This window comes from Bos javanicus, chromosome 11 (assembly GCF_032452875.1).
Source record: "Bos javanicus breed banteng chromosome 11, ARS-OSU_banteng_1.0, whole genome shotgun sequence".
In the NCBI taxonomy this organism is placed as follows: domain Eukaryota; kingdom Metazoa; phylum Chordata; class Mammalia; order Artiodactyla; family Bovidae; genus Bos; species Bos javanicus.
Window position 1 is genome coordinate 106719683 of NC_083878.1, and position 13004 is coordinate 106732686.

General features: G+C 40.9%; 1 protein-coding gene across 3 annotated transcripts in view; it reads left to right on the forward strand.

The window, feature by feature from the left end:
• CACNA1B (calcium voltage-gated channel subunit alpha1 B) overlaps positions 1–13004 on the forward strand; it is a 214956-nt gene that overhangs the window by 122488 nt on the left and 79464 nt on the right. For all 3 annotated transcript variants that reach the window (XM_061434350.1, XM_061434349.1, XM_061434348.1), the window contains one exon: positions 201–418. In XM_061434350.1, the coding sequence (XP_061290334.1) occupies positions 201–418 (218 nt within the window). The remainder of the gene's footprint in view (positions 1–200; positions 419–13004) is intronic.

The following is a 13004-nucleotide window of genomic DNA, read 5'->3' on the forward strand; positions in this document are numbered from 1 at the left end:
TCTGCCAGGGAAAAACAGGTGAGTCAGCTGCAACCCTGCCTTTCAGATCCCAAAACACAGAATGTATAGGATGATAAAAATCAGAACAGAGGAGGTGGTCAGGGATTTATTTGATCAGGATAGGGGTTTAAGAAGCTGGGTTTTGCAAGTAGAATAGGAGTTTGGGGCTACATCACTCTGATGTGCATTATTGGTTGCAGGGAGTCGCACTGTGACCTGGAGGCCAGTGTGGTCATTGGTGTGGGCCCTGTGCATGCCCTGCCCAGCACTTGTCTAGAGAAGGTGGAAGAGCAGCCAGAGGATGCAGACAATCAGCGGAATGTGACTCGCATGGGCAGTCAGCCCTCAGATCTGAGCACCGCTGTGCGTATCCCAGTGACGCTGACCGGGCCTCCCGGGGAGACCACGGTTGTTCCCAGTGAGTATCTCCCCTCAGCAGCTGGGCAGGGCCCCCCTTGTGTGGGCCCACTTTGTGCTCCTTCTTCCCCTCCTGCTCCGCAGCGGCCACCTGGGGACAGAGCTTGCCTCTGGGTCGCTCTCAGCTGGAGAGTCTGTGCTGCCGGCATCTGTGCCTGCACGCCCCTTTGCTTTCCAGGGCCCAGAGGAGCACTGTCACTGTTACAGGTCACTTAAGCCTTAGTCTCCTCGCTTCCAAAATATTTGCAAGTTCCCAGGTAAGTGCCAGGCATGGTGTTAGTGCAGAGGCCCAGCAGGAGGGAGCATGACTGGCTGTCCTCCTGGGGCCTAGAGTCTCGTCAGGAAGACAGACCACAACATGGTTACAGCTCTTCACAGTCGTACCAGTGCTGCCAGGAACTATGGCCACAGACCAGCCTGAGGTTGGGGGTTAGTAGGGGAGAGGACGAGGGTCTCAGGGTGGTGGTCTTCCATGCTGCCTGGTCCCTGCTCTGCGGCTCCTCCCAGGCCTTTGCTTGAGGTCCTGAAGGAACGGTGGTTGCACAGCTGACCGTGTTCAGGCGCTGAGGGCACAGGATAATAAAAACGTCAACCTCCTGGTTTCAGACTAGCCCCTCACACTATGCGCAAGGGCACCGGTGTTTCGTGAGCACCAAGGACAGAGAAAGCATTCCCAGGGGCAGAGCTGACGTGAATTCCAGATGGAGATATAGTCTCAGGCAGACCTAGATGCTGCCACCCGCCTGCGTGTGTGCAGACCTGTCCACACACAGATGCGAGCACACACGTGCTCTCACCTGCGGTGCTCTCACCTGGGGCCGGGTGTGACGGTGCAGTTGGAGCTCTGGCTGCTGAGCCTTCCCTTCCTCACTGCTTCCTTGGAAGGAGGCTTTCCCTGGTCCCTTGTGCTGTTTCACCTCCCACAGTGGTAGTGTGTGTGTTTTCCCCGACTCCAAAATGAGCCCCTGGGTATGCTTCTTTCTGGATCAGCTTGAGGGTCCCACCTGGCTTTTGCCGACAGAAACCTAGATGTGGCCCCTCCCCCTGACCCGGCAGCCGCTGGCCCTTTTACTGCGTCTGTCATTTGCCTTTTCCACAATGCCATACGGTTGGATTTGCATAGTATGCAGCCTCTTCAAATTGGCTCCTTTCACTTACCCATGTTCGTTTAAGGTTCCTCCGTGTCTTTTCATGACTTTATAGCTCATTTCTTTTTTGAGCTGAATACTATTTGGTTGTTGGGGTGGACCACAGTTTATTTATCCATCCATCTGTTGAAGGACACCTTGTTGTTTGGAAAATTTTGGCAATTATGAATAAAGCATTCATGTTCAGGTTTTTGTGTGCGCATACATTTCCAGCTCATTTGGGTAAATATCTAAGAGTGTGATTTTTGGACTATATGGTGAAACTGCATTTATCTTTTTTAAGAACCTGATCTAACAAATTGGCTGTATCACTTTACATTCCCACCAGCAATAAATGAGAATTCCTAGTGCTTCACATGCCTCTCCAACAGTTGGTACTGCCCATGTTTTGAATTTTCTCCATTCTAGTAAGTGTGTAATGATATCTCATTTATTAGCTTATAATTCCTTAATAACACATGATGTTGAGCTTCTTTTAATATGCTGATTTAATATCTGTATATCTTCTTTGGTTAGGTGCCTATTAATATCTTTTGCTCACTTTTAAATATTTTATTTGAAAAAAATTGTAGAGACTTAATTTTTTAAAGAGCAGTTTAAGTTTCAGAACAAAATTGGGAGGAAGGTACCAAGATTTCCATATACTCTCTGCCCCCACACATGCAGTAGCCTCCCTATTACTCATCAGAATGGCGCTTTCTTTTTTTAACCAAAGATGAACCTACATTGGCACATCATAATCACTCAAAGTCTATAGGCTGCGTTAGAGTTCACTCTTGGTATTGTACGTTCTGTGTGTTTGGACAAATGTATAATAAGATACATCCATCACTGTATGGCCACACGTACAGAATATTTTCAGTACCCTGAAAACTCTCTGTGCTCTGCCTGTCCGTCCGTGACTCCCACCACTGACCTTTCCATGGTCCGCGTTGTTTCGCCTTTTCCAGAATGCCATGTAGTTGGAATCATACAGTATGTAGCCTCTTCAGATTGACCTCTTTCCCTTACCAACATGCAATTTAAGGTTTCTCTATGTCTTTTCATGGCTTGATAGCTCATTTTTTTTTTCAGTGCTGAAGAACATTCCATAATGTTATTATCCAGGGCTTCCCTGGTGGCTCAGCTGGTGAAGAATCCACCTGCAATGCGGGAGACCTGGGTTCAACCCTGGGTTGGGAAGATCCCCTGGAGAAGGGAACGGCTTCCCACTCCAGTATTCTGGCCTAGAGAATCCCATGGACTGTATAGCCCATGGGGTCGCAAAGAGTCAGACATGACTGAGCGACTTTCACTTCATTTCAACATTCCATTATCTGGATGCACCTTAGTTTATCCATTCAACTACTTGAGAACATCTTGGCTGCCTCCAAATTTTGGCAATATGAATAAAGCTGCTATAAACATTTGTGTGCACATTTTTGTGTGGACATAAATTTTCAGCTCCTTTGGGTAAGTACTAAAGAGAACGATGGTTGGTTCACATGGCAAAAAAATATTTAGTTTTGAAGAAACCACAAAACTGGCTGTACCATTTTGCATTCCCACCAGCAGTGAATGAGAATTTCTGTTGCTCCACATTTTGACAGCATTTGGTATTGCTAGTGTTCCAGAATTTGGCCATTCTAACTGGTGTGCAGTGGTATCAGATTGTGTTGATTTTCATTTCCTTGATATCATTTGCTGTGGGACATCTTCATGTGCTTATCTACCCTCTGTATATCTTCTTTTGTGAGATGTCTGTTAAGGTCTTTTGCCCATATTTTATTCAGGTAGTTATTTTTATTGTTGAGTTTTAGTTGTGTATTTTGAATAATAGTCTTTTATCTGATGTGTCTTTTGCAAACATTTTCTCTCAATTTGTTGCTTGTCTTCTCATTCTGTTGGTGTCTTTTATAGAGCAGAAGTTGTTAATTATCTCCTAGGAATGTTATTCGGAGAAGGCAGTAGCACCCCATTCCAGTACTCTTGCCTGGCAAATCCCACGGATGGAGCAACCTGGTAGGCTGCAGTCCATGGGGTCGAGAAGAGTTGGACACAACTGAGCAACTTGACTTTCACTTTTCACTTTCATGCATTGGAGAAGGAAATGGCAACCCACTCCAGTGTTCTTGCCTGGAGAATCCCAGGGATGGGGTAGCCTGGTGGGCTGCCGTCTATGGAGTCGCACAGAGTTGGACATGACTGAAGCAACTTAGCAGCAGCAGCAGTAGGAATGTTATTGGAAAATATCCTGGTGCTAGGAAGGACCGAGGGCAAGAGGACAAAGGGGCAACAGAGGATGAGATGATTGGATGGCATCACTGACTCCAGGAGATAGTGAAGTCTGCAGTCCATGGGAAGTCTGTCCTTCACTATCTCCTGGAGTTTGCTGAAACTCATGTCTACTGAGTCAGTGATGCCATCCAATCATGTCATCCTCTGTTGCCCCCTGCTCCTCTTGCCCTCAATCTTTCCCTGGTAGCTCAACTGGTAAAGAATCTGCCTGCAATGTAGGAGACCCCAGTTTGATTCTTGGGTCGGGAAGCTCACCTGGAGAAGGGATGAGCTACCCACTCTAGTATTCTTGGGCTTCCCTGGTGGCTCAGACGGTAAAGAATCTGCCTGCAGTGTGGGAGAACTGGGTTTGATCCCTGGGTTGGGAAGATCCCCTGGAGAAGGGAATGGCAACCCTTTCAGTAATCTTGCCTGGAGAATCACCATGGACAGAGGAACCTGGTGGGCTACAGTCCATGGATTGCAAAGAGCTGGACATGACTGAGTGACTAAGCACAGGGAAGTCTGGCATGCTGCAGTTCATGGGGTTGCAGAGTCAGCCAGGATTTAGTGACTGGACAGCAACAGGAGTGTTATGATTTTGCATTTCGTGTTTAGGCCTGTGAGGCATTTTGGGTTCATTTTTGTGAGGGGTGGGAAAATCTCTCTAGATTCTCTTTTTCATCTTGCGTTGGATGTCCAGTTGCTCCAGCACCATTTACTGAAAAGACTTTGCCCCACTGCACTGACTGTGATTTGTGGGAACCTGTTTCTGGACTCTCTTTTCTGTTCTGTTGATCCGTTTGCTCATTCTTTCACGAGGACCACACTGTTTTGATTACCATAGCTGTGTAGTAAGTCTCGGGCTTCCCTAGTGGCTCAGACGGTAAAGCGTCTGTCTGCAGTGCAGGAGACCCAGGTTTGATCCCTGGGTTGGGAAGATCCCCTGGAGAAGGAAATGGCAGCCCACTCCAGAAGTTGGGTAATGCTGATCCTCTAACTTCGGTCTTCTTTGAAATTACACTGTTGGCTATTCTGAGTCTTTTACATCACCTTATAAAACTCTAGAATCACTTTGCTGATACCCATGAAACAACTTGTTGGGATTTCTATTGAGATTGCCTTGAATCTATAGATCAAGTTGGAAAGAACTGGCAACTTGACAATGTTGAATCCTTCCATCCATGAACAAGGAATGCCTCTCCATTTATTTAACTCTTTTATTTAATTCATTGGAGTTTATAGTTTTCCTTATAGGGGAAAACTTGCACATATTTTGTTGGATTTATACTTAAGTATTTCATTTGAGGGGATGTTAATGTGCATAGTGTTGTGTTTGTAATTTTAAATTTCACTTGTTCATTGTTGGTATATAGGAAAACAATTGACTTTTGTATGTTCAGCTTGTATCCTGAAACCTTGTAGGAATTTTTTTTTTTTTGATTCTTTCAGATTTTCTAAATAGATGATCAAGTCATCTGCTAACAAATACAGGTTTTTTTTTTCTTTTTTTTAGTCTTACTTACCAATCTGTAAACTTTTTATTTCTCTTTTTTTTCTTTTCCCCCTTGTTGCTTTAGTGAGGACTTCCAGTATGGTGTTGAAAAGGATTGGAGAGAGGGTGACATCTTTTCCTTGTATGTGATCTTTTTAAGACAGCTTTGAGTTTCTCACTATTAAGTATGATGCTAGCTATAGGGTTTTTGGTACATGTTCTTTATAAAGTTGAGGAAATTCCCCCTATTCCAATTTACTGAGAGTTTTTATGATGAATAGGTATTGGATTTGTCAAATGCCTTTTTTTTTTCTTTGTACCTGTTGATATGAACAAATGATTTTTCTTTTTTGGTTTGTTGATATGATGGATTATATTAATTGATTTTTGATTCTTGGACCAGTCTCTCATATTGGGGTTAATTCCACTTGGTTGTGGTATATAATTCTTTTTATACTTTTTTGGATTTGATTTGCCAATATTTTGTTTGAGAATTTTTAATCTATATTCATGAGAGATAGTGGTGTATAGTTTCCTTGTGATGTCTTGACTGGTTTTAGTATTAGGGTAAAATGCTGGCCTCCTAGAATTTGTTCAGATTTGCTTCTATCTTCTGAAAGAGATTGTAGGGAATGGCTATGACTTCTTTCTTAGGTATTTTGTAGAATTCACCAGTGAACCTATCTGGGCCTGGTGCTTTCTGTTTTAGAAGGTAATTATTGATCCGATCTTTCACTTTAATAGCTATAAGCATATTTAAATTATCTATTTTTTCTTGTGTGAGTTTTGGCAGATTGTATCCGTCCAAGGAATTGGCTCATTTCACAGTTTATCAAATTTGTGGGCATAGAGTTGTTCAGAGTATTAGTTTATTATCCTTTAATGTCCATGGGATCAGTAGTGATGTGTCCTCTTTTATTTCCGATGTTAGAAATTTTTGTTTTCCCTTTTTTATCTTAGCCTAGCTAGAGGCTTATCAGTGTTTATTAATCCTTTCAAGGAACCAGCTTTTGGTTTCATTAATATTCTCTGCTGCTTTCAATTTCATTGATTTCTGCTCTAATTCTCATTATTGCTTGTCTTCTGCTTCCTCTGGATTGAAATTCCTCTTCTTTTTCTTGTTTCCTAAGGTGGAAGCTAAATGATTGATTTTGGGCTTTTATTTTCTAAGGTATGCGCTCAGTGCTATAAATTCCTTCTATCCAACAAACTTTGTTAAAATTGTGTTTTCATTTAGTTAAAATATCTTACGGTTTCCCTTGGAACTTCTTCTTTGACTCATATGTTATCTAGAAGTATGCTGTTTAATTTCTGTGTACTTTGAGAATTATCTTTGTTATCAATTTCTAGTTTACTTCATTGTGGTCTGAAAACAGACTTTTTGTCCACATTTTAATTAGGTTGTTTTCTAATTGTTGACTTTTTAGAGTTCTTTGTATAATTTTAATATAAGACTTTTATCAGATATGTGATTTGCAAATATTTTTTCCCAGTTTGTGGCTTTTCATTTTCTTAACATTTGGTGTTTTTGATTGTTACTCATGGGAGGGTTAACTTGGTCCCTGTTATTACTTCTGCTAGAAGCAGAATGTTAGGCTATTGGCTTCTATATGTTAATTTTGTGTCCGACTACTTTCCTGGATCCTCAAATCGTTCATTAGTTTTAGCACTGATTGTCTTTTTTTCCCCTAAGTATATTATATAAAACTCTGCAATACAGTTCTAACTATTCCTTTCTAAATCTTAGGTTTTCCTTCCTTCTTTTTTCTTTCTTTTTTGCTGCCTGGTTGCACCAGCAAATATACTAACATTGGAGTTAGTGGGTCCCCTTACCTTGTTTCTGCCTACCTAAGTAAGATTATAGTTTTGGGCTTGAGAGGTGTGTGTGTGTGTATGTGTATAAAGTCATGTTATCAGATCAGATCAGATCAGTCGCTCAGTCGTGTCCGACTTTTTGCGAACCCATGAATCGCAGCACGCCAGGCCTACCTATCCATCAACAACTCCCGGAGGTCACTGAGACTCATGTCCAACGAGTCAGTGATGCCATGCAGCCATTTCATCCTCTGTCGTCCCCTTCTCCTCTTGCCCCCAATCCCTCCCAGCATCAGAGTCTTTTCCAATGAGTCAATTCTTCGCATGAGGTGGCCAAAGTACTGGAGTTTCAGCTTTAGCATCATTCCTTCCAAAGAAATCCCAGGGCTGATCTCCTTCAGAATGGACTGGTTGGATCTCCTTGCAGTCCAAGGGACTCTCAAGAGTCTTCTCCAACACCACAGTTCAAAAGCATCAATTCTTCGGCGCTCAGCCTTCTTTACAGTCCAACTCTCACATCCATACGTGACCACAGGAAAAACCATAGCCTTGACTAGACGAACCTTTGTTGGCAAAGTAATGTCTCTGCTTTTGAATATGCTATCTAGGTTGGTCATCACTTTCCTTCCAAGGAGTAAACATCTTTTAATTTCATGGCTGCAGTCACCATCTGTAGTGATTTTGGAGCCCAGAAAAATAAAGTCTGACACTGTTTCCACTATTTCCCCATCTATTTCCCATGAAGTGATGGGACCGGATGCCATGATCTTCATTTTCTGAATGTTGAGCTTTAAGCCCACTTTTTCACTCTCCTCTTTCACTTTCATCAAGAGGCTTTTGAGTTCCTCTTCACTTTCTGCCATAAGGATGGTGTCGTCTGCATATCTGAGGTTATTGATATTTCTCCCGGCAATCTTGATTCCAGCTTGTGTTTCTTCCAGTCCAGCGTTTCTCATGATGTACTCTGCATATAAGTTAAATAAACAGGGTGACAATATACAGCCTTGATGTACTCCTTTTCCTATTTGGAACCAGTCTGTTGTTCCATGTCCAGTTCTAACTGTTGCTTCCTGACCTGCATACACATTTCTCGAGAGGCAGATCAGGTGGTCTGGTATTCCCATCTCTTCCAGAATTTTCCACAGTTGATTGTGATCCACACAGTCAAAGGCTTTGGCATAGTCAGTAAAGCAGAAATAGATGTTTTTCTGGAACTCTCTTGCTTTCCATGATCCAGCGGATGTTGGCAATTTGATCTCTGGTTCCTCTGCCTTTTCTAAAACCAGCTTGAATATCAGGAAGTTCACGGTTCACATATTGCTAAAGCCTGGCTTGGAGAATTTTGAGCATTACTTTAGTAGTGTGTGAGATGAGTGCAATCGTGCAGTAGTTTGAGCATTCTTTGGCATTGCCTTTCTTTGGGATTGGAATGAAAACTGACCTTTTCCAGTCCTGTGGCCACTGCTGAGTTTTCCAAATTTGCTGGCATATTGAGTGCAGCACTTTCACAGCATCATCTTTCAGGATTTGGAATAGCTCAACTGGAATTCCATCACCTCGACTAGCTTTGTTCATAGTGATGCTTTCTAAGGCCCACTTGACTTCACATTCCAGGATGTCTGGGTCTAGGTCATGTTATAGACTTTATTAATTTCTATTTCAGTAAGTATTCTTTTATCTGAAATACATGTTGAATTTTGTTGAAGGCCTTTTCAGCATCCATAGAGATCATATCTTTTCTGCTTACATATGGAGATTTATAGTAAAAAGCTTTCTTTTGCAATCTTACAAAAAACTACATTAGGTTATCATAATTATTTTTTATGTGATGTTGGGCTTTCTTTGATTATGCTTCACGGAAGATTTTTGGATTGGTATTGAGATGTGTAACTTTCCTACATTATGTTCAAGTGTCATAAGGTTTTGGTATTAATGCCATATAGTTATTTCTTGCTTAACCTCACTAATCCATTCCTAAAAATCAAATGTTGTCTTGGGAGTCCAATTTCCCATTTTAAGTGGGAAAAACTTAATGTACTATAAAAACTGTAATGTGTTATAATTGGTTGTACTCAAATCCCCAACCAATTTCTTAAAATAGAACTCAAGCGCAGTTAATCACTGAAAAGTAAAAACTATCATATTAGTACACGAAACACTTAATACGTTGTTTCCTGATGGTGACAGTTGAAATGGCTGTTCACAGGCAGTAGCTCTGGACACCTCCTTCAGCGAAACTCACACTTTTCCCAAACATCCACACGTGATTCTGATAGCTAACCAGCTGACTTTGGAATCACGCCTGAAGGTTTTCCCCCAATTAAAAGAAAATGTTTTGCATTCTGGGGATTTATACATTTTTCCTACATAAACATCAGTCAAGAAAACCTCAACAACACTGTAATGAGAGATACATATATTCTCCTGAAGTGTGAGTATTATATTGGGTTGCCCAGAGAGTTTATTTGAGTTTTTCCATTGATTTTACTTTTTGGCCAACCCAATAATGGACAGAAGTGCCTGGCAGCCTACAGTTCATGGGGTCACAAAAGAGTTGGACACAACTTAGCCACTAAACCACAGCAGCAATAAAAATAAGAGGTGATCTGTTGAGAAATGTTACTGGAGGAGATGTTCTGTGGATATACCTATTATTGATCCGTAAAAACAATTAGAATGTTTGATTCTATTTCGTTTCTGGGATAGTTTAAGTAGCATTAGGATTACTTGGTCTTTAAAGATTTAGTATAATTGCTTTGTGAAGTCATCTGGGTTTGGTTTTTGTTGTTGGACAGTCCTTTGATAATTTAATAGATTAAATTATTTAATAGATTTAATGGATTAAATAAATTTAAATTAAATTAGATCATTTAAATCAATATTTAAATAAAATTAATTTAATTTATTTAAATCATTAAATTTAAATAATTTAAATTAGATTAAATTATTTAATAGATTTAATAGATTAAATAAATATAAATTTAAATTAAATTAAATTAAATAAATATAAATAATTTAATAGATTAAATTATCTGCCTCTGAATAGATATTGGTCTATTTAAACTTTTTTTTATCTCCTAAGATCAATTTAGTAAATTATAATTTCCTTAGAAATGATCCTTTTATTTTAGGTTTTCCAATGTATTTACATGGATACAAAGAAGTAGCTTAAGTTTTTAAAACAGTTTCCTCTGGTTCAGTGTTTTTTTTCCCCCTTCTCATTTTTTATCCTGTATATTTTGTATTTTCTCCTTTTTCTTGATTAAAATAGTAGTTTATAAGTTTTGTGGATTTTTATAAACAGAACCAGCATCTTTATGAGTTCTATTAATATTGTTTTTAATCATTTTTTTCTAATTTTATTCTCATTATTTTCCTCCTACTGCCATTGTGTTTTACTTTGTCATTCTTTTCTACCTTCTTCAGTGGGAGGCTTAGTGTATTTTAGTCTTTAGTTTTTGTTATGTGGTTATTTAGGGTTGTGAATTTTCCTCTGATTACCAATTTAATTGTGTCCTATAGATTCTGATGTTTGGTGTTTTCCTTTTCACCAGATTTTAAAAGAATTATGCAATTTTAGTTTGTATTTCCCCTTAGTGTTCCTTCAGTTCAGTTCAGTTCAGTCACTCAGTTGTGTCCAACTCTTTGCGACCCCATTGCAGCACACCAGGCCTCCCCGTCCATCACAGACTCCCGGAGTTCACTCACACTCGTGTCCACTGAGGAGGTGATGTCATCCATCCGTCTCATCCTCTGTCGTCCGCTTCTCCTCCTGCCTTCAGTCTTTCCCAGCATCAAGGTCTTTTCCAATGAGTCAGTTCTTCACACCAGGTGACCAGAGTATTGGAGTTTCAGCTTCAGCATCAGTCCTTCTGATGAATATGCAGGACTGATTTCCTTTAGGATGGACTGAATATTTACTATAAGGAATCAGGTACCCTGCAAATGAACAGTTTTGTTTTTGCTTTCTGATGCATATGCCTTTGGTTTCCCCTCTTCCCTCGTGCCGCTGGGAGTCACCTCCAGTGCTTCTTCCCATCTGGTGGGAGGAGGGAGCACTCCGCCTTTCACCACTAAGTATAATATTCATTGTAAGTCTCTTGTTTTTAAGATGTTCTTTCAAGTTGAGGAAATTCCCCTTTATCTCTTTTTTCCCTGAAGTTTTTATATTAAAGTGTTGAATTTTATCAAAGTTTCTGCCTCAGTTAATGGGATCATGTGGTTTTTCTCCTGTAATGTGGTAGTCTGCATTGATTGATTTTCAAGTATTGACCTGCCTTGCATCCTGGGATAAACTTGTGTATAATTACTTTATATATTGCTGATTTCTGTTTGATAGTATTTTGTTAGAGAGTTTGGCTTTTGTATTTATGAGAGATATTACTCTATAGTTTTCTTTTTTGTACTCTTTCTGATTTTGGTATCAGAATAATGCTGATTCTTAAAATGAATTGGACAGTATTTTTTATTATTTTTTTGGAGGAGATTGTGTAGAATTGGTGTTAATTCTTAAAATGTTGGGAGACATTTGCTGATGAAACATCTATTAGAATTTAAAAACTGCCCTTAATGGGGCTCTGTTATCTAACCGTACTGGGTGAGTGGCATTGGTCTGTGCTTTTGAAGGAACGGCCCTTTTGTTTAAGCTATGACTTTTATGTGTGTATGGTTGTTTGTGTTAGCCAAGTGTTAGTCAGTCAGTCGTGCCTGACTCTTTGTGACCCCACGGACTGTAGCCCGACAGGCTCCTCTGTCCATGGGATTTTCCAGGCTAGAATACTGGAGTGGGTGCCGTTTCCTTCTCCAATAGTTGTTTGTAGTATTCCCTTATCTTTTGATGTCATTGAAAGGTTGAATCACGCAAAGACGCCGGGGTTCTTGGCCCCCGGAGGAAAAGAATTCAGTCCGGGGCCAGAGACGAGGCTTGATCACTCAGAGCTTCTGTGTAATAAAGTTTTATTAAAGTATCAAGGAGATAGAGAAAGCTTCTGACATAGGCATCAGAAGGGGGCAGAAGAGTACCCCCCTGCTAGTCTTCAGCTGGATGTTGTATAGTCACTAGCAGTCTGTTAATTAAAGAAAGGAATGCCTTAAAACTCAGCATGGCACCAGGCCCCTCACCCATAAGATGCATTTTGGGATAATCTTGGCACCAAATGGTTCATCGTGGGCCATAAAATGATTAACTTGAATCTTGAAGAAGGGCAGATCACCATACAAATAGTTTCATTTACATGGATTAGGGGAACAATATTTGAGTATAACATGCTGGTTTGTCAAGTAGGTTCTGAGCCAAGAGGCGGAACCAACTTGAAGACAGAGTCTGGGGTAAATGCATAGTACATTAGCATAGCTTAAGACAAACATTCCCATAAGAAAAAGGCGTTGGTTATCACTAGGTTTGAGAATCGGAGAAGGCAATGGCACCCCACTCCAGTACTCTTGCCTGGAAAATCCCATGGATGGAGGGGCCTGGTAGGCTGCAGTCCATGGGGTTGCTAAGTCGGACCTGACTGAGCGACTTCACTTTCACTTTCCACTTTCATGCATTGGAGAAGGAGATGGTAGCCCACTCCAGGATTCTTGCCTGGAGAATCCCAGGGACGGGGGAGCATGTTGGGCTGCCGTCCATGGGGTCGCACAGGGTTGGACATGACTGAAGCAACTTAGCAGCAGCAGCAGGTTTGAGAATAGTTAACTTCAGGTGAAACCAGGTGTCATTATGGCAACACAGTATTTTAAGAGAAACCTCTTTTTAAATTTGTATAGAGAAGGAAAAAATATCGCTAGTTTGTTCCCTCCTGCCGCTTAAGAGAAATAAGAATGTCTGACACTTGCAGGCTATTTCCTCAGTTTGGAGACCCCTGGCCTTC